We start from the raw sequence: 20649 nt of genomic DNA, 5'->3' as shown, positions 1-20649 counted from the left end.
TCCCGTACCTTCACACATTAGCCAAATGTTGATAAGACACTCAACCGATTTATGATACCTGGTCTGAGATGCCTCAACCAATCCCGGAACTGTATAATGTTCTCGACGGTTGGCTAGAAAAAGCGATAGAAATCGTAGTTGAGTAATACACATTCATGTTAGTTATTGACTATGAACCCCAAGTATCAAGGAATTCCGTCCCGGAAGGTTCAAAATCTGGCAGTTCAAAGTCTGGCATCTGGAACATTGCAAACGCGTCAGAGATCTGCCAACGCTCCACTGAGTTCTGCATGTTCCTCCTGGGGTATTTCTGTAATTGTTCAATTATTGTTCTGCCCCTTGCTGCCCCAGTCCATGTCGCTTCAAGTTCTTTTAAGAATCGGATGCATTTCTCAATATCCTCTTCGATCTCTGTGCAAGGTTCTTCTTGCATCAACAGCCTAGTTCACTTTAATTAGCTTCAGCGGGGGAAATTGGGAGTCCGTATTGATCAACCCACAGAGTTAGACCTGACAAAGTCAAATAATGAACACAAAATGCCAAGTGGTGAGATGGCGGGACCAACTCACGTACAAGTTCTGCCGCGTTGATGCAACTACGAGCAGCACTTATACAATGTGGCAGAGGATCGATGTCTATCATCGAGGAATCCACATCACGGGCTAGTGTTCTACATCCGAGCTTTAGTCACCAAATTCTCATGTGGCTAGGTATGGGAGTCGTGCTGACCTGTATAAGTTTAAGAGTGACCCAGCGTGCACTATGAACAATATGACGCACATAGTCAGGTTTGGGCCACGTTCTAGGGTGCTATTCATCGATGTCAGCAAATAACACGGATTTGGGGTTGACTAGGCATCACAGATAAGGGTGGAATGGCACATAGGGACGTACTTCGCAGAGAAGCGGATTTCATCTGGCAAACTCGTCAACCACTCGTTCAGAGACTTGTCTAGCTTCGCAACCGATTTCATGTGCCGCTTTGCCCCCTCTGGAGTACCAAGGTCAGCCATCCGAGATGGCGAATGAAGGCTCTGGATTTTGCCTGATATGTGGCACAGTCGAGCAAACGCTAAAAAGCCCGAGAGTGGCAATGTTGAAGCTTGTCGATGAGTCAAGATTTCTGGGCGCCCACACGCGCCTTCAAGTTCATCATCAGCAACACCCATAGGCAATGCGCAGCGCCAGTCTGTGTCATGGGCCGCCATAGGTCGCCCGAGGCAAATAGAAATAACCCTAAAATGGTTAGGCCAGTAGGAGAAGTCGTGGGCAAATATGGTCAATACCTGTCAATGCAGTATATGCTCCACCATACACGTCTTGATATTTCCTGCTTCAGCATGTTCGGCGGCGAGTGCGTGGAAGATTTATCTCGCGTTGGCATCTAATTAAATAAGTCCGCCATCAGATACTTGGCATCGGAATTACTCACGAGACCGCTGAGGTGCATGCCAAGATCCTGCGCCGCTCGCACTGCCTGTCCTGCAAAATGCCAGCTCGTTGACAACGTGTTCCACCCAGCGCAGCACATCGACAGAAGCGCTAGGCATTGGACTCGTTCAAGGCTTGCCTCTCCATTCATCGTGAAGTGCAAAAGAAGTGCTTTCTCGTAATAATCCAAACCAGAAAATCGGGAAGGATTCCCGTCAGAAGGGATCAAGCTTGAGGCGCACGCACAAACTGCAAAAAAGACGGACAGGAACCTTTTATCGGGTGCCTTCTCCGTTCGTGTCGAGTTCATTCGCTTGTACTGTGCCATAAAGTGAGGTTTGTATAGAACTGGAAAGGTGTAGTGAAACTGGTCAAAATAAAGTCCAACGAGAACGTCGGCCACGTATTGAGGCGGGCGGCTCAGTTGCTCGGGCTTTGGTAAATACGGCAACTCGCGCCATTTCTGTCCATGGACGAAGAATGGGATCTCGAACGGGGGGTTGGCATCTCCCCAAGCTAGGGGGTCCTTTTTATTGCCGCCGTATACAGGAGACTCTGATTCCAAGGATTGTCCTGGCGTAATGCTTTGGACTGCTTCGACCAGCATGTTGTTGGTAGCGCCTCCGATGAATCTGCGTCTATGGTCAGCTTGGAACTTCGGCATTCACAGAATTAAAGCTTACCTCAACGCGCCATATGAATCAGTAACAAGCGAGCCAAACCTCCCAACAGTAGGGTCATCTGATGTATTCTGTCCGTTTGATTCGCTCAATTCATCCTCGATCTCTTCGTCGACGCTCAGTGGAGCAGGGGCATCAGTATCGGCACCCAATGCAGGCGAGAGAATGCATTCTACTTCCGACGGCGTGTCGACTTCCAAGTGCGCATCTAAAACTGTGGGTGCAACATCTCTAGGTCCTGGCAGTGATTGTAAGGCCTGAGCAGCTTGCTGTAGCTCCTCATCGGCCGTTCCGTGAGGCGATGGGATTTTATCCGTTGGCAGTGACTCAATCACCCCAACAAGTTGAGCAACTAAGCCTTCGAGTCTGTGGCAAAATATGTCTAACTGCTGGCATCGAGCCTCCAACATCATTCCATAGCTGTGAATAATTAGTGACTGTACAACAAGGAGATTCGCTATGAGTTGCTTGCTTTCGGCTGGTCGAGGCGTTGTCGTTGCTTCCTGGGTATTCACACGTTGCCTCTCGAGAACTGCAGTTATGGCACGGATTATTGCCATCGCATTTCACCTACACGGCCATATATGTGAGTTGCGGTCCAAAATTCCCAGTGCAAGAGTCGAGGAATTGCGAAAACTCACTTTCTTGCGACGGCAAGCTACACATGCTTGCCACACCCTAGCCGGCGCGGTGTCGCCTGGCTCCTTGGGCATTGTGAGGTGCAATGGATACAAACTCGGTAGAAAGTAATGCGATTGTCAGCACCAAAATTGAATCGCAAGATAGAGTCACAGCTCTTGCGGTCTTCATGGAAATCATGAATGTGTCACGTTTAACCGTCGGTGGCCGGGTGGAGTGTCAGAGGGACACCGAGATGCGGAGTTAACAGGCTAGCACGGGCAGGGCTCGTTCAGTGAGTGGAGGCATCGCCTTATCATGCTAACCTGACTCGCCATATTTAAGTCACTGTGCCATGGGGGAAGGCGATACCCTACTGGCTGATACAACCCAGACATCTTGAGGTTTGCGTCATGATGTGGTAGGCAAATGGCACTTGATAGAAGGGAGGTCTTCTGATGTAGTGTGCTTTACCGTTAGTCTTGACCCGGTCTGAATGCCAGGTGTTGGCCTAATTTATAATAAACATCCCAATTCATCGCGTTTCTAGATACCTTGAAATGGGTCTTCTTTGCTGTAATTAGCCTTTTATTTCGTCAACCAACATTCTTGCCAGTCTACATATTTTGCTGGTTGATACACTGGTTCTGTTGGTAGTCGAAACTCGGTCCAGTGTTCCAGGCTGCTCGATACCTCACCAATTGCGCCCATGTGTTGAGCCTTCGCCATCAACCAGCAAGGGACAGTCTACCAAAGATTGTAATTATTTTCATGTCGTGGATTACAAATTCGGATTTCCGGGTGAAAATTATGTCGCACACGTCCAACATTTCTATCGGATTCCTGAAGTTGTTCCTATCTACATGGTGGGTCGATGTACGCCCGCTGGCTTGCTCTAATCATTTGCCCCTCTCTGGCCGTTACGTAACTGATGCGGATCTCATCCGACAGCGGATGGTGCATGTCCATCCGGCCCGAGCTCCGGCCGGCGTCGCTTTGAGAGGGTGGAAGCACAATACACCTGTCCTAGCCGGTGGGAATGGCCATGATAACCGCTACTTAGCATGTGGTATAAAATATTCATACAGCCGCATTCACTACTAACAGTTGTACTACGAGCCGCTGCCAAGAATGATTGGAACCCCATGAAATCTGCCTGAAGGTACATCAGCTCAGTCCTGGAATCATCAGTACACCAAGCCCAAACCCCAAACATGTCGAATCAGATTGCCTCACCAGTCGTCAACCCTTCAGGGAAAACCCGACTACGAGAGTCGCTAGAGCGTGCAAAGGAGCGTCGTGGGCCGAGTGTAGGGCAATGGCTCGAATTCCCAGGATACACACTTGCAAGGACGATTGCGGCGCTGGGAGAAGACGTGGGTGCTCTCGATTAATGCCAAAAATCCTCGACCTACTGACAAATTACTGCGTAGTGGGTTCTCATAGACTGCGAGCATGGAAACATCGACGACCATAATATGTACCTCCAGGTTGGGGCAATCTCCTCAAGTGGAGCGTCCCCGATAGTCAGAGTGCCTGGAAGCGAGCCATGGATGATAAAGCGAGTGCTAGATGCAGGCGCTCACGCTATCATGGTGCCGATGTGTGAGACTAAAGAGCAGGCGGAGGATATAGTACGAGCTACAAAATACCCATCGGATAACTGGCCACAAGGATTGCGAGGCGCCGGCGCAATGTTTGCACCTGCAGCCTTTAACCAAACCGGACGGGACTACTTGTTGAGAGCAAACGACAACGTCATGATATGCGTTCAGATTGAATCTCGGAAAGCTGTTGAAAACGTGGAAGAAATTGCTAAAGTCGAAGGAATTGGTAATTTCTTGAAGAACATCCTACTTATAAGTGCCCGTTACTGACATTCGTGGCTTCTGTGCAGACATGCTCTTTATTGGCCCCAACGACCTCGCTTCCTCCATGGGATATTTTGCATTTGACCATGCTTCGATACCAGAAGTCCAGCAGGCAACCGAAAGGATACTTCAGGCTACACTCGATGCAGGAAAATACGCAGGCCATTTTGCACTGAGTGCAGAGATTGGTACGTAACGTCATTTGCCATCAGCAATGCTTTTGTCTGTGGAGCTAATTTTACTTGACAGCTGCTCAGAGATATAAGCAAGGGTTTCATTTCGTGAACTGTGGTGCTGATATTGTCGCTGTGACAGCCTGGATGTCAACGGAGATGGGGAAGCTGAAGGGTCTTATTCAAAAGACGCCTGTCACTGAATCAAACGGTAGCAAGACGAATGGTATCCATGCAAGTGGTGTGAGGGATGGCCTTGCAAAGCCAACGACAAAATAGAGTGTGATAGACCGAAAGTTGGTGGAATTTCACAACACGCGCACTCGCAATCACAGCTCGAGCTCTGAGCAATCTACGTATAGATGAAGTTAAGTAGTAGAAAACTTCCATCAGGCCTCCAGCAATTTGATAAGTCGCTCGTCTTGTTTCTTCTTGGCCGCGGATAACGGCGACCAACCATGACTGCCTCGAAAGTCTGGGGTCGCTCCTTTATCAAGTATCGTGCTGACAAGGGAATATCTTTGTAACTCTACAGTCCGTAACAGCGGCGTCCGATTTCCATACATGGACCCTATGAACAATCCCTGATCCGCAATCACAGGAAGCTTCCAACTCCCAGCAAACAGCGCTCGTATCCGGGACCACCAAGAAGGAAGACCGTTTACCTGCCAAGTTGAGCGTGGATCTTTCTTGGGCATTTATAGGTCCCGTAACGACAAGCGAAGCAGATGTGAATCTTCGAGAGAGTAGATAGCTTCTGAGCAACCCTACAGCCAGCACCCCTCCCGCAATCAGCCCCAAGTGCACCTTGCCTACCAGCCCTCAACGCCAAATCAACATCACTAAAGCACCCTTACAGCACCTGGCACAGCCTACAACAGCCAGCGTTCAGCGCACCGCACCGCGCTAAATCCAGAGGCCCAGCGGCATCTGAGCCCAAAGAAGACTAACTCCCCTTCTCGAAAGCATCAAACCACTCTAGAAATTGTCTGGTTTTTGAGTTCACAATCTGGCGCATGTCGAATGAACAGCCAGACCTGACAGCCCATTCTGCAGTATCGGTGAGGCGAGGGCAGATATCAACAGCCTTGTCTGAACGCTCCAGGACGCTTGTCGCCACCACCTTGAGGATGATGCTGTCTTGTCTTCCTGTGTCCCGCCTTTCAGAGTTAGCGACATATCTTTCAAGAAGGGTAAAGCCACATACGATCGGCTCAGAAGCCTCCGAACACATCATAGCAAAGAGTGGTGATTGCCCCGCTAGGTCCAACTTCTGCCAGCTCGTTTGCGTTCTTTCAGTTCACGCTGCAAAGCGTCTGGGTGTGAGCAGTGTTCCTGAGCCCTCATGTATATGTCTCAAAGTCCCGGATCCCTAGGAATCCGGTCTCAGGACCGGTGTCCTCAGCATCTCGAGGGTGTGATCACGGCCCTGGATAAATAGTTGGCTTCTACCTAAATAGATAGAGAAGAGGGATAAGACATTCCACCCGTCAACAAGCTTTTCCCACCGATCCATCCTATTTGATAAAGGATAAAACCCAGGAAGATCAGGGAAGCAGAGAGTGATAATCGTCCCCACCGAAGCTTCTTTCCAGCTGAAACGCTTTCACGGCGCTTTGCCGATTGTGCGTCGAGGAGAACGCGGACGATTCTTTCATGTCCGCTCTGTCTCGCCATAGAGACAGCAGTTCGCCCATAATCATCAATAAAATGTGGTTTCGCTCCAACGGACAAGAGGATGCCGACGATATCCTCATAACCATAAGCGGATGGCCAAAAAATCGGAGACTGACCAGAGGCGGATAAGGAGTCGACATCGATGTTTTTTTCTCGTGCAAGGATTTTCACAATGTCCGTTCGCCTTTTGAATGCGGCAATCCAGAGAGGAGTTTGACCTCGGCTGTTTTTTGTGTCTTTTGGGATTGGTTCCTGGAGTAGTTGTTCGATTCGGTCCACATCGCCACGCTCTGCTGCGCGATAGAAACTAGCAATAGAATTCCAACTCGGGTCGACAGTCTCAGGCGGAATCAGACGGCAAAGCAAACGAAGAGTGTCCACATTCCCGGAAGCAGCTGCAGTGAAACACACGTTGTCCGTAATGGCCGCAATGGTTTCGCTCCTGCGTTTTTCCAAAAATAAAGCCACAACCTTCCCGCATCTCTCGTTCCCAACCGTGGCCTTGAGGACGTCCTCGGTGATCTGGATATCGGCCCCGCGCTTATCGAGAAGCAGCGCCATTACGTCCTCGTTCCCAGCTGCAGCTTTAACGACATCTTGAGTGATCTGGATCTCAGGCCCGCACTTGTCGAGAAGCAGCGTCATTACCTCCCCTCCATAAAGCCAGTTCCTAGCTGCAGCTTTAATGATATCTTCAGTAATCTGGATCTCAGCCCCACACTTGTCGAGAAGGATGCTAAATACAGCTTCATCGAAATCCCTTGCGATTGTCATAACGATGTCCCCAGTAATCTGCATCTCGGCCCCGCGCTTGTCGAGGAGCAGTGCCATTACCTTCCCACCACTAGTCCAGTTTCCAGCTGCAGCTCTGATGATGTCCTTTGTGATCTGGATCTCGGTCTCGCACTTGTTGAGAAGCAGCGCCATCACCTCTACGCCGTTATGCATGTTCTTAGCCGCAGCTTGCACGGTTTCGTCGGTTATCTGAAAACGAATTTTGTTGGTGAAATGCCATTCAAGAAGTTCAGGGCCACCGTAGCAGACCGCAACTTCTTGGTGTGTGGCGCCATCTTTGTTTCGGGGCTTTCTTTGCGCTAGCTGTCTCCACTGTCCCGGGCTGAGAACACCGTATAAGTTGAACGCACAGACTACGAGGAGAATCGAAGGTATATCGGCTCTGGAAGCCCCGAGCTTGGTCGTAGTTTCCCAGTCTCTGTGAAGGGTCCTTGAATCGAATCTCTCAACCCACCTATGCCACCGGCAAAAGTGGGAAGATCGATCCTGCTCTCCAGATAAAAACTTAGGTAGAACATCGCGAAGTCGTATTTGCCTTTGCTCAGCGGCTTCTTGTGCATGTGCTGCCCAGAAATAGGATGAGTACTTCAGAAGCGGGGTTGGTGGTGCAATCTCGGCTGTTACTCCCATGATGTGAGAAAGACAGGCTTCTGCGACGATTGCGTTCACGGATGCCGCCCTATACATCTCCTGATCTTCGAGGAACTCTCTGACTGATAAGTGAGAGAACCGAAACATGTTAAGGGCGGAATCGAAATCAACTAGGTTGCAGCACAGGCCTAAGAGCTGGTCTCTCGAGATTGTGAAGGTGGATCGATCCCGAGTGAGGGACACAGCGACTAGAAAGTCGTCCGATCGGAGTCGTTTCCGGCTACAGAGCATCCAGCTGAGAGCATTCCTAGCTACTCGTCTGTCTGCCGTGGCCTCGAAATTTTCGATTTTGGAAAGAACCTCTTTGTATAGCTCTGCCAATGTCCTGGGTAGCCGTCCAAGTCTCTCAAGAATCGCCTCGTCAGTGCGATGCTGTTGAAGTGCCTGTAGTTGTAGGCTGGCCCAGCGGAACCTGATTTTGTTAGCTGTCTGCGACCACGCTGATACGGTGAAAACTCACATCTCATCCGCATTGGATGTGAGCTCGTGGATGATTTTGTTTTGCAATTCTTCCTTTCTCATACTGAACCGCAGCAGAGACCCATTGTTGACGAGGCGTTTTGTCTCCGAATGTACGAACAGGCCGATGTCGGCCGAGTTATGATTAGATGAGAGGTCCAAGTTGGGGTAGTCGACCAGTTTAAAGACAATGTCTTGATCATTCCGGCTTGACACGAAAATCTTTAACAGGCATGGAGAGGCCTTGAGGAGCTCTTCCAGCGGATCCAGAAGCATACCTCGAGCCGCCTCGTTGCATTCGTCTAGGGCGTCAATTACAACCGTCATTGTTGCGTCCTTGTATCGGTCAAGTAGTTTGAGGACCAGGTCTTTGCTTTCGCCAAGACAAAGCGGCCCAGCTGCGAAGGCGTCAGCGGCCCGTTGTTTGTACGCCTCGACTGTCGTTTCGAGAATTGATCCTCCGATTTGAGGAGTCGACAACTGTCTCGCAATACTGGCCAGTATCATGGAGGGATCAGAGCGTCCAGGCTCGGCCGGGTTGCGGGAACAGTAGAAATACACTGGAGCTGGGGTCTGGTTTCTTCGGAAAGCATGCTGGGCGTCCTCAACAACAGTGGACCTGTAGTTTTACAATTAGATCGGAATATCCCAAGTTGTTCCTTACGTACGTCAGCTTGCTCTTGCCGGAGCCTGGGATGCCGCGAAGCCATAGAATCGACGAAGCGCTTTCATTCTTCCACTTTAGGAATATTGGGTCCTGGAGAAGCCACTTTCCTGTGCCCTCTAAGACCTCACTCTTCGACTGTTCGTGGTGTTGTCTGTAGGGCTCAGGCGATATCCAATGTAATATCTTCCCTCTTTTTTCCGCTGAGCGAGTCAGTAATAGTAAGATATTCCGGACCGGAGATTTACCATCGAGTTGGTCCGTGATGGCGTTGAGAGCCTCGTCCCAGCGGTTTACCGGAGCATCGAAATGCTTCAGCATGCGCTTGACGTCGTCATGCATTTTCAGATGGGCTTCTGTGGTGTGAGCAGAGGTGCTTGTTAATGATGAGTAGTGGCTGACCTTGTAAATTGAAGTTGGTAGAACAACGGTCCACGCCTTCCTGGGCTTTCCCAATGGCAGTAAAAGTTGACTCCAAGTCGGACGGGGCAAGAACTCCATGTTTGAGAACGCGCTCTGACCGGATCAGTATCTAATAATAACAGCGATATGCGGACTCACTGAGAGTATTCTGATTGTAGTATGATTTTGCCCTGGCGAGATAACCCAGGATGGCTGCGTACAACTTGACCAACGCACGGCTCAGCTCATCTGCGGCGGGTGATGAAGAGTCCTTCAGCAGGCTTTCAACTAGAGCATTTCGGCAAATGTATTCTGCAATGTCAGCGGTGCTCTCGAGCAGCGTATTGTACGTGTTCAAATCCCCGACGGCGATCTGCTTAGATATTAACGTCACCGCCTCGGATGGATAAAGACCGTGCTCACATTCAACAGGAATCGGACACCCGCCCAAGGCAGAGCAGCGTGGACTGGATCGTACTGCACGGTAATGTCGCCTACTTCCTTGAAGTGAGAGACCCATTTGGCCACCTTGGCCAAAACGTCACGGACGATAACCTTCTCGCCATTCTTCCGCTTGAAGGACCACGACCTATCGACCAGGCATGCCCTCGCTTCCTCAGTCGCGGCGAGCAGCTCACTTAGCGCATTTTGCTTTGTCTCCTGATTGAAATCTATCTGAGATGTCAATTCCTCCCCGAGCGTGCCGACGGCGGCGGCCCAGAGGTCGTCGCTGCGTAGATGACTTGTTAGATGGAAGACCAAAGCGGAGGTAAGGTAGCCGAATTACTTCGTGGGGCGGAGGGACTTAGCAACATCCATCTCTCCAGGGAGTCCGCGCGATGACTGAATTCGTCGCCGGGATTGGTAGCAGACGATGTACCGGGTTTCGCCTTTATCGTCAAGGAGAGAAGTGGACGAGAATGTAGTGGATCAGAGATCAGTTCAGTTTTTGTTGTCAGGCAGCGTCTGAATACATGCTACTTCTGGGACGTGAGTGTGCCCAACTGTAACGTTAGGCACATCCGTTCTTGGCGCTTAGTAAGGCCGTTAAGTAAGTATTCAATCCGGCATTGCCTCGATTTACGCCCGCCTTGTTCTGTAGTCGCACAGGGTACCTGATTTGGTCTATTCGGGTGGTCAACGGGGATGCGGCAAGGTGAAAGAACTATCTGACAGGACAAGTGTACATAGCGTGAAGATTGAGAAACTTAATAGAAGGGGCAAAATAAGACTATTTGATAAGTTAAAATAAAAGGGAATGGATTTCCGTGTAGCGCAGGTCATCAATATTCCTCTCGGCTGCACAAGGTATCTTGAGCCGTGTGAGCGGAACCTCTGTTTGGCATTTCGTTCGAAGTCCGACTGAAATTCGATCCGAACTATCACTAATTAGAATAGCCAGAACACATCGCCTTGAATTGTAACAGTTGGTGTGCTCCGGGTGGAGGCTTGTCATACTTCCGGTTGGAGATTTCTCCGCATTCACAGAGCTTCCGCGGAGTCTCATGCATCCGGTCTCCCTTTAGCTGCCCATAATTTAGATGTCAATCATTTTGTGAGGTCTTCAAGGAGCACAATAATGCCCAATGGGAACGATGGCATTCCTAGACCGGGGAACTCGAATAATTGAGTCCCGATGCACGAGTTTCCGGCAACGCTTTTGAGAAGCAATGTAACCTCTGCTCGGAGAGAGGAAATCCCTCATCCAGGGAACTCGGAAGATTCATCCATAAGGGTGGGCGAGCGAAGGCGATAAATACGTCACTATCAACGAGCAAGTCACAATGATATAAGAGTGCGACCGGCAACAAGTAACACGGCCAGGCCTACGAAGAACAAATTGAAATGAACAAATTTGAACAAACAAAATGCTAGGCCAAACTGTTCTCAGCGCCGCAACATGCGTCATTGGCTTTGCTCGCAATTGCTGGTTTCCCCGTACTTTCTCCATAGCCCCTCAGCCCCAGGATGGAGTGGCTTCCTACATAACCAAGGGATCCGAGGGGCCTTGGGATGGGCCCAAGTCAAGCTTGATTAACTCGACCAATTTTGAATGGTGGTACTTCGATGCAGCCTCCCGCAGTGGAGATCAAGGAGTCGCCGTGTGGTTCATGAATTCGAACCCGGCTCGTTTCGGTCTCGACCTGCCGACATCTAACTGGTTCATATTTCACGCGCGCTTTGCTGACGGCGAGGGAATGGACTTGGTAGTCCCGGCCGAATCTGCCGTCATAAACACATTTGGTGAAGGCTCCACAGGTTTGTGGGAGGGAACAGGATCAGGCTGGGCCGGAGCAACGGATCTATCCAAGTTCACCATATCGTTTGATATGCCTGACAAGGGTATCACCGGGGTAGTGGACGTGACTTCGGTAAGTCTACCAGCCTTTTGGCCTCGTGCAAGTTTTGTTTTAACGAGAGAAACAGACTGCACAGCCCCGAAGTGCTATCCGTCTAGCTAAGGACTCGGAAGCTGATCTGATGAACATCGGAGGCATGGGTTGGGCCATTGGAGCTCCATCTGGCAAGGCCATAGCCCATGTAACCGTCGGAGACAAGAAAGTTTCATTTACTGATGGCCGTGGCTATCATGACCATGTAAGCCTTTTCTCCTCTGAAAGAGAACTAGACGCGACTGTTGCTAATACGCGGTGACTAGAACTGGGGCAGCAGCCTGCCTGCTTGGCTTAACTGGTATGCAATTAGTGCCGAAGTTGGCCCATTTGTATGGACCGCCATTGAAGCTTACAAGGGGGAAGAGGGAGGATACTTCAAGAATTCATGGTTGTCCCTGAATGGGAATATCATACTTGCAAGCTTTGACGAGGACAGCCTCTTCGTCCGCCCTTGGGGAAACGGGGCTGAGTATCCTCCGAAGGGCTTCGATCCACAGCCTCTGGGTGTCACCATTTCCTTTGACGCAGGGATCCACGGAAAATATGAGTTCAATTTGACTAGCCATGGCAATTCGCCTGGCTTGCCTATTGGCAAGGGCCTAGCTAAATGGTTCGGTTCAATCGAAGGCGGAAAGGTGGGCGGAGACAACTATCACGGAGTGGGTATGTTCGAATGGCTTGATCTTGCAATATAGGTACTGCATGTTAGTTTCTGGGTTTAAAATCCCCGAGAATTCTACTGTGTTAGAATTCTAGCGCTTTCAATCTCTTGCTTGAAAACAATGCTCCGTTAGCTGCAGTCCTGATTGTATCTTCTCCGACACCTTAGGATGCACAGATCGAACCATGAGAACCCCATCTTGTGACAATAGAAGAAATCAAGCCTGCGTTGCTTAATTAAGCACGTGCCTTCAGAATGTTTTCCATGGTTAATACAACTCCGGCACCTAAAGCTCCGGAACGTCCGCGTTGATAGCTTGGGATACGGGAGGCGGAAGAACCAGTGCCGCCTATAACCGGGTAGTACTTTAATACTTTAGTTTCATAGATTTTATTCGGCCCGCCGGAAATTACCATGTTAACCCCTCTGTGGGAACTACTGTTCCCATGGTCCGCCAGTTTCCATGCTATCCGTCGGATACTACCTCGCCCGCGGGCCGGGAGTCGAGTTCAACCCCGATTACAAGTAGTGTGATGAGTGATCAGGTATTATAATTCCTTGACCGGATCTCGGGAGAAGGATCATGACCAGAGCCTTTATAAGCATTGTCACGACATCTGAAAATTGAAATATTCCACCTAAGTATAGAAAAAAACCATTGGAGCAACGACGTCATAATGAGACTCAACCCCACCCAACTTACTCTTGCACTCTCCGTTCAAACTCTGCAGCGGGACATATATCCGCATATTCCAAACGACAGCGCTGCCCAAGCCAGTTGCACCATTCTCATCAAGCTTCTTACTGAGCTCTGGGCTCGATATGCGCCTGGCGATTGTGGCACGCGACCATTGCTGCGCTCTCTCCTCGCGCAAGGCGTCGCCCTCGAATCAGACATACGAGCAGCCTTGAGCCTAGAAGTCAATAGTGTCGCAAATGTTTCCGATGACGCTCCCTTTGACGAGCTAGCTCGTCGATATGAAGAAATTACAGATCGAATTGCGGCCTTGTCCCAAGAGCTTGCCAAGTCTTCGCTTCAACAGACACCCTCATTATTACGCCGCACAGCCGAGTGGGAAGCATCTTATTACAAGCAGAACATCAAGGCAACGGAGGAAGCGACGAAATCAAAATTCAACAAAGACAGCGAGAAGAGCGACACCAAGTCTGTTGCAAAGCCCACCCCTGGGACTCACAAAGCGGAGGATGACGTCGGAATTTCTTCCAGTGCCCTCGAATCTTTTCTTCAAGCTTCTAGATCCGACCCCACGCTCAAAGTGTCCAGCCTCTCAAGACTGACTGGGGGCCACGGGAAACAGACATACTCATGCGAGATCATCTCGTCTGAATCGAAGGTGGAGGAGCGATCCGAGATCGTGATTCGCAAAGCAGACATGGCTCCCATAATCCTGCGCTCCACATTCCGCATCGAGGAGGAGTTCGCGCTTCTGCATGACCTATCCACAAATACAGACTTCCCATGCCCTCGGCCTTTTGACCTTGCAAGTCCGGTGCCAAATGGTGTGGATGCGCCTTTCTTTACGATGAGTAAACTCCGAGGCGTTATCCCAAGCATGTACCTTGGGACAGGAAGCGTGGTGATCCAAGAAAAGACCGCCAAGGAGCTGGCACAACTACTGGCGCGACTTCACACATATCCCCTAGAAAGGTTTTCGGGGTATTTCAAGTCAATCGGCGAGGAAGTTGAGGATGTGAAACTTACGCCTATCTCGGAACGATACAGGAAAAGTCTGGACTCATGGGCAACATATGCCAAAGACGTCGAGCATTTATCATCACCATTTCTCACCTGGCTCTTGCACTGGCTACAGAGCCATGTACCTGATGATGACCGCACACCTGTTCTCAGCCATGGAGACTTTTCTATCCACAATATCCTACAAGTTGACGGGGATGTTACTGGGGTTCTGGACTGGGAATGTGCCGAATTCCTCTGTCCAGAACAAGATCTGGCATACATCCAGCCACTCTTGAGCAAGTCTTATTCATGGGAAAAGTTCCTGGACCATTACAAGGAAGCCGGAGGTCCCACTATCCACGAAGAGAACTTCCCTTTCGTACAGGCCTACGCGGTATTGCGCACCATGTTGGCCTTCAATCGAGCCAACCGGAATCTTGACGTTGGGGACAGTAAAGATATTCGATTTCTATTGACCGAGTACGGATATCTAGCTGCGTTTATGGGAATAGGCCTAGAGTCTACTTCCCAACACCCGAGCCACGAGGTCATTATGCCAGCGGCCTCAATCGATGTGCTCGACGAACCAGTCGCAACAAAACCTTTTGTCGAGAGTCACCCAGTTGTAAAGTCCGATGCCCACGGCCCTCAAACCAACACCTTCATGATTCGTGGTGACGACACAAAAATTCGACAACCTCCAGGACTGACACCAAATTGGCAGGAAAGCGTCGTTTTGGTTTGGTGGGATGACGAGCATAAGATTGGGGGCTTTCACCGACTGGGCCATGAACCCAACAGGCCAGCCGGCGGAGAAGCTATCATCTGGACAAACATTGTCACACCGGCCGGGATTTTTAAGCGTGTCCAGACCAATTCATTGCGAGAGGCCGATAAACTGGCGGATGGCGGTTTCGGGTCTGGCGATGATACGTGCTCGGTCGAGTACATTAACGGAGACCACATCTGGACGATTGATGAACCAGAACAGGGTATTACCGCGAGGATTGTCCATCGTGATACGGGACCCAATGTCGATTGTTTTCCCAAACGAGGGAGCATGGAGAAGGACTTTTCGACAGCTCATTTTGACATCCCAGGCAGAGTTACTGGCCAGCTGACCTTCTCTGGACACAAATACGACATTCACGGATTATCGCTCAGAGATCATGGCTGGGGAAATCGCGACTGGGGTGAGTCGGCGTACTCTCACCGATGGCTTGTTGGAACAGCTGGTGAAAACTTTTCTTTCATTGCCGTCAGCTGGCATGCAACAGTAAATGATCGGGTGGGCAATTTCGGTTGGGTTGTGCGGGATGGAGAAATAACTCTGGCAAAAGAAGTGGACATACTCGTCTACATGGAAGTTGACAGTTGTTCCACAAGAGGAGGGAGACTAAAAATGGTATTAACAACAGGGGAGAATCTGGACATTGAATGCGAGGCAGTGGCTGGTAAGGCGACTGTGTGTTGGCATCTTGGGATGGCATGTGTGGATAGGCTTTGTCGTTTCAATTGCAAGGAGAATGGAGTGGAAGGCTTTGCGAATGTTGAGAGCACGAGCAATGTGCAGTTTGGAATGAGGAAGCCCGGTAACTTGGTTGGGGGTGTTATTGAGAATGGCTTGACTGTGATGGAGTAGTACACAACACTTTTGTTTACTTCCAATCGACGGCTGTTGTATCTGATTGATGATCTCATTTATTTCTAGATCTCTGTGCTAAGCAAAAAGGTCGTATTTCCCAAACCGGAGGAGGAGCTAAGGAAGTAAGGGGGTGCTAGGACAGCAGGTGAGCTACTTAGGAGGCATCACGCTCTGTTCCCCAGGGTGTGTCAAGAACGTAAGCACCAGCTTTTTCCAGTGAGACCTCAGTGGAGCAATATTAATAAGGAAAGGTAAACTCAATGTCTTAATTGCGAACTTACAACGAATACATACTTATTCTCTATATGTGGTCCTATCCAACAATGCAGGGAACGTGTAGACAAATTCAAGAAAATTAGGAGAAGTCGCCAAGATTGGCGTCGAGGACGGCATTTTAGCTGCATCTGTCGCCAAGCACAAAGCATACACTATACCGCCCGTCCGACATAAGCACTGTCTTCTCAGGCTCTAGAGAAAACTAAGCAACTAATCACGCATCATCGCAACTTTTCTTCCAGAATAGGGCTACTAAGAGGTAAACTCGCCAACAAATAGTACTATTTAACCTTACTATCAACCCAATCTTCATCCCTTGCACTCCTCCCGGCATACCCAGAATACCGCCGACTCCCTTGGTCTTCCCACACCTTAACTTATGCATCCTGAACAGGACTCAAGTCGAGGTCTCGACGAGACTCAACGTCCTCCTTGTCCACCTCACCGTTCCTCTCCTCCTCTCGAGCGGCGAGAGCCAGGTAGATTCCGTCAACAACGAGCTGCACGACAAACGTGAAACCAACGATGTAAAAAGCGATGACTCCATTATAAGCGAATGGCCCTTTATATTCGGTGTGAATTCCAGTTGCAAAGGAGAAAATGATTGGCATTATTATATTCACAAGGGCCAACTCTTTGGGGAATAGAGGCTTCTTGCGTGAGTCGACGATAATGGCGTAGGCGAAGGCAAAGTTTTGAACCATGAAGGTAGGCCAAGGCATCAATGCAACGAGCCACTGTGATTGTATCAGAGTTAGTACTTGGCGTTTTGGGGAGGAGTATAGATGACAAGACCACTGCCTTTTTGGCAAGGTGGGGATAATTTGCCGTTGGGAAAGTCTCTCAAGTACTACTTACGAAGAAGTCGTTCAGTGCATGAGTAATTTCGACTGGCCGGTCGGGACGGTATGATGCAATCGCAAGGACAATGCCAGGCAGCATGAACGTCCAGATACCAGCGGCTGCTGAAGCCAGCTGCACTTGGTAAATTATATAGGGTATCCGAGGAACACGGCGGATCTGGTAGGATATCGCAGTGGAGAAGGGTAGATAGAAACCGCCTGCTATCATAAGAATCGCAGCACCTGCACGAATTCGGGTGGTGTGTTCTTGGTAAAAGTGGGCTACTTGCTCAGCGTCCCAAGATGGCTTGGTTGGAGGTATGAAGTCAGCAACGGCGAAAGCCATGATAAAGAAGATGCCGGATGTTGCGCCGCAGCAGGCACAATAGTATTGGATGGCGGTGTTGCTCAACAGCCATGATCGAGCCATGGCCTGCGAATAGAAGTTCAGGAAGCTGTTGAGTCCCATTTTTGCGATTTTCAGCGGCCGGATAGACCTGTGGTAGAGGCTTAGTGATGAAAGTAGACGCAATTACGACGAGAGTAGTTGCGTGGTTGAGATGGAGGAGCAAAGACCGATCAAGAAACTGGTCCACACTGAGAACAGCTTACTTAAAAGAAACTCGGCCCCCCTCTCTGCAGCCTCATATTTATACTTACTCTGTAGATGGACATAGTCATATGACGGCCGGCCGCTTCATCCGAATCATCGGTGACTGCCGAAGTCAGCTCACCATGGCGCCTTGATTCCCCCATTATGCTATCCATTAACTGCGGTGTAGTAGAGGTCCTATCGGCATTGAAGCATATCTTTTTTCCAACGTTGTCCTTGTTGAGGCTCGGTGCCGAGCTTCCCTTTGAAGTCAGGATTGTTTCGAGACCGCCTGTTGTTGATGCAATCCCCTGGGTCGGCCCCACCCCGAACGAGCCACATCTGCATCCGCCGAAGCTTTATGTTTAATCTATAATATTAATATTATAAATTAGTCCGGCCCTCGGGCTATCTCTCAATGAATTTTAATGATAATTGCGGGGATGTCATAGTTCCAGCTAGGTAATAAGCTTGTGTATGGGGAATATTTGTACCGTGGTAAAAATGGAAGGAGACGTAATGTGTGGGCAAAACATATGTACTAACATACCGTACATCAACACAGTGCATCGGCTCATATTCTAGTCATATTTACTGGAATCAATATGCGTAAATTAAAAGTGTCTAGCAGCCTTACTGTTTGACCTATTGTATCTTCTCGTACTGGGTGTGGCGCTACTGTGCCCTGATTGTTTGCAACTACTGCATGGCTTTGATCAATCTGATGATATTGAGTAACCTATAAAAAGAAACCCTCCAAATATGCGTGACTTGAGCTAAATTTGAACAAAAAAAATTCTACCCGCCTTCTGGACATTCCAGTAACACATTCTATAGCTTAAAACCGTCCCATGTTTCGCAATTCCTGATAACTCTACACCATCCAAATTCCCTTGATTCCCGAAGTCACCTGAACCCTTCCATACAATCTTGATGTTACAATCCCTCAGTTGTTGAGATCTCGGAACAACACCATCTTGGCTGGATCAGGGATAGACTACACCAGTATGTTAGCCGTAGCACCTTGAGAGTCCGGAAATGGTTGGCTTACCATGTGAGCGAACTCCATGTTAGGATATCGCTTCGTGCTGCCGATGACATTCTTGATCTCGTAGCGCAAAAGGAAATTGGCCAAGATCATCTTGATCTCGTTCGCCGCGAAGAATCTGCCAGGACAAGCGTGGCGCCCATAGCCAAAGGTGAGACTGTTTTGGCTAACGCTCACAAACTGGTTGAGAGCAGAGCCTTCCACAGAACCACTGGCTTTGGCATCCTGTCTGAGTCTGTAAAATCGCAGTGGGTCCATCTCATCGGCCTTGGGGAACACTTCGGGGTCGGAGTTGACTGCAACCGCTGGGACCTCGATCGTCACGCCGGCTGGAATTACCTGGCCATTGGAGAGTGTGAATGATTTCAGGACCTTTCGCTGGAAGGAAGCTGATGGCCAGTTAGTGAAAGTCGCTTCACTCATCGGATTCTCTTACCCATTGTTGCGGGGTGAAGACGAAGCGTCTCCTTCAGGAAGCTGTCCATTTTCTTCATCGACTGCAATGCGTTGCTGGTGAAAACGCCATCATGTTCTGCGAGAGCTTGCCGAGCCTCTTCGCGGAGCTCAGCCGCAAGTTCAGGCGAGGCTGCGACGTCGTAGAATCTGCAAGAGAGTTAGTCCACGGTCGTGGCGAGTGAGTAGGGAAGAACCGACGCGTTTGTAGCAGTCAGAGTGGTGGTGTGAATAGCAGCAAAACTGATTCCGAGCTGAACCTTGGCCATGTTGCGGCTATTCTTGTCGGGGAATTTCTCCCGCGCATCCATGATCCACTGAAGCATGTCAGTCGGCTTCTCGAAACCCGGATCCTTAGCAGCCTCTTCTCTGCGTTTGACAACAGGCGACATGAATGCATCAGCTTCCTTGATTCGCTGCTCGAGCTTCTTGACTTGGGGAAGACTGTTGGCCAAAAACGGGCGCTGCCAGGGGCGGAGACGTTGGACTGCACGCTGAGCTTCCATCACCTCCATCGTATAGTTGATGGCGGCATCCAAATACTTCTCAGTTCGGCAAAGCTCGGGACCAATGAACAATCGTCCAGATACCATAGCCACAACTCGGACAAGCATACTGTGGATGTTGATCTCTGTCCAATCTTGTCCGGCCGGCATCTCGAGGCTCAACGCTTCCCGAACCTCTTGGGCGATTGTGGGGTTGAGGTGAACTGATGGTTGTAAGCCAATGTCGCTGTTTTCCAATACCTAAAAGGATTTCAAGGGTATCATACCTAGTGACGGCGTCAAACTGGCCTTAATCGTGTGTGGAACGATCGGTACATATGTGTCGATTCGAGTGTACTTGGTTTCCATGGCCTGCGTGACAAGGGTGAGAAAAGCACCGTCTATCGTCGACACGAACATACCTCATCAACAGCGGCTTCCATGCTGACAATAGCATCCGGCAGCTTCTTGAGCTCCGGAAGAAATGCGGGAGATAAGACCACGATGGAGGAATCTAGTAGCTGTTAGATAATTCCTTGCTATTGAAGGGGTTGGGCTGAATACTTCGAGATGTGGTGATTCTGAACGCGCCATCTTTGAACTAACACATTATCAATTAGATGAATCGCAGAATTGTTGCATCAAAAACCTTACCTTTCGATACCCCTCGGTGTATAGCTTTCTAGCCCCGGCCAGGTACGCTTGTCTCCTCTTTTCCGTACTGCCTAACTCCTCCCCGATCATCGGAATCTTCCATAGTTGGGCCCTTTGAAGTATGTGTGGTACAACAACCGAAGCTAGGCAAAGAATCACGGCAGTAGATAACACGGGCAAGTGATCTAGGATCAAGCCCGTGAGAGACTGGGTTATCGCCATAGTTTGGTGGGTTGCGGTGGTGTTGTGGCTGTTAATCGGAGCGTGATAATAGAGAGCGAGTTATTTCGTACTATTGCAGCGAGACAAGTCTTTAAATCTCTTCAAGTCTTGCGATGACGCCGACTTATATTCTGATTTCTTCGGTTGCTATTAATGGGTTGCTATTAATGACTGCCTGGCGTTTCATCTTGGTCTGCGGTGTCTCATTTTAGCGTCGGTCTCGGTATCGTATTCACCCTTACTAAACACAAGGCA

The 20649-nt window shown here is 49.6% G+C and overlaps 7 protein-coding genes across 7 annotated transcripts; 3 read left to right on the top strand and 4 right to left on the bottom strand.

Annotated features, from left to right (window-relative positions):
- Position 1: 1 nt before the first annotated feature.
- On the bottom strand, positions 2-2931 carry BGZ61DRAFT_517008 (fungal-specific transcription factor domain-containing protein). Its single transcript, XM_046252313.1, has 9 exons — positions 2753-2931; positions 2584-2681; positions 2115-2531; positions 1433-2063; positions 1287-1384; positions 895-1236; positions 730-810; positions 500-670; positions 2-440 (listed from the first exon to the last, which is right to left on the bottom strand). Exons 1-9 carry the CDS (start codon positions 2822-2824, stop codon positions 170-172), a joined length of 2181 nt encoding a protein of 726 aa, XP_046105212.1. The 5' UTR covers positions 2825-2931; the 3' UTR covers positions 2-169.
- An 821-nt stretch (positions 2932-3752) lies between these two features.
- On the top strand, positions 3753-5103 carry BGZ61DRAFT_388629 (Pyruvate/Phosphoenolpyruvate kinase-like domain-containing protein). The gene is made up of 4 exons (XM_046242788.1): positions 3753-4105; positions 4163-4562; positions 4627-4788; positions 4850-5103. The coding sequence occupies exons 1-4, from the start codon at positions 3944-3946 to the stop codon at positions 5050-5052; spliced, it is 927 nt and encodes a 308-aa protein (XP_046105211.1). The 5' UTR covers positions 3753-3943; the 3' UTR covers positions 5053-5103.
- A 1032-nt stretch (positions 5104-6135) lies between these two features.
- Positions 6136-10240, bottom strand: BGZ61DRAFT_575938 (uncharacterized protein; the record flags this gene model as incomplete). Its single annotated transcript, XM_046256207.1, has 8 exons — positions 6136-8308; positions 8357-8974; positions 9024-9222; positions 9268-9372; positions 9422-9535; positions 9581-9794; positions 9845-10151; positions 10209-10240. The coding sequence occupies 8 exons, from the start codon at positions 10238-10240 to the stop codon at positions 6226-6228; spliced, it is 3672 nt and encodes a 1223-aa protein (XP_046105210.1). The 3' UTR covers positions 6136-6225.
- Positions 10241-11289: 1049 nt separating this feature from the next.
- BGZ61DRAFT_531516 (uncharacterized protein) lies at positions 11290-12512 on the top strand (the record flags this gene model as incomplete). The annotated part of the gene is made up of 3 exons (XM_046253713.1): positions 11290-11793; positions 11849-12019; positions 12081-12512. The coding sequence occupies 3 exons, from the start codon at positions 11290-11292 to the stop codon at positions 12510-12512; spliced, it is 1107 nt and encodes a 368-aa protein (XP_046105209.1).
- A 643-nt stretch (positions 12513-13155) lies between these two features.
- On the top strand, positions 13156-15819 carry BGZ61DRAFT_575936 (kinase-like domain-containing protein; the record flags this gene model as incomplete). The annotated part of the gene is made up of 1 exon (XM_046256206.1): positions 13156-15819. One exon carries the CDS (start codon positions 13156-13158, stop codon positions 15817-15819), a length of 2664 nt encoding a protein of 887 aa, XP_046105208.1.
- A 514-nt stretch (positions 15820-16333) lies between these two features.
- Positions 16334-17528, bottom strand: BGZ61DRAFT_418523 (uncharacterized protein). The gene is made up of 2 exons (XM_046243441.1): positions 16957-17528; positions 16334-16835 (listed from the first exon to the last, which is right to left on the bottom strand). The coding sequence occupies exons 1-2, from the start codon at positions 17407-17409 to the stop codon at positions 16476-16478; spliced, it is 813 nt and encodes a 270-aa protein (XP_046105207.1). The 5' UTR covers positions 17410-17528; the 3' UTR covers positions 16334-16475.
- A 950-nt stretch (positions 17529-18478) lies between these two features.
- On the bottom strand, positions 18479-20394 carry BGZ61DRAFT_350971 (cytochrome P450; the record flags this gene model as incomplete). The annotated part of the gene is made up of 8 exons (XM_046240291.1): positions 18479-18529; positions 18584-18969; positions 19017-19183; positions 19235-19742; positions 19806-19890; positions 19941-20032; positions 20083-20119; positions 20173-20394. 8 exons carry the CDS (start codon positions 20392-20394, stop codon positions 18479-18481), a joined length of 1548 nt encoding a protein of 515 aa, XP_046105206.1.
- Positions 20395-20649: the final 255 nt, after the last annotated feature.

The sequence above is a fragment of the Ilyonectria robusta genome, assembly GCF_021365365.1.
Source record: "Ilyonectria robusta strain PMI_751 chromosome Unknown BGZ61scaffold_8, whole genome shotgun sequence".
Taxonomy (NCBI): domain Eukaryota; kingdom Fungi; phylum Ascomycota; class Sordariomycetes; order Hypocreales; family Nectriaceae; genus Ilyonectria; species Ilyonectria robusta.
This window is presented reverse-complemented; position numbering and strand designations above follow the sequence as displayed.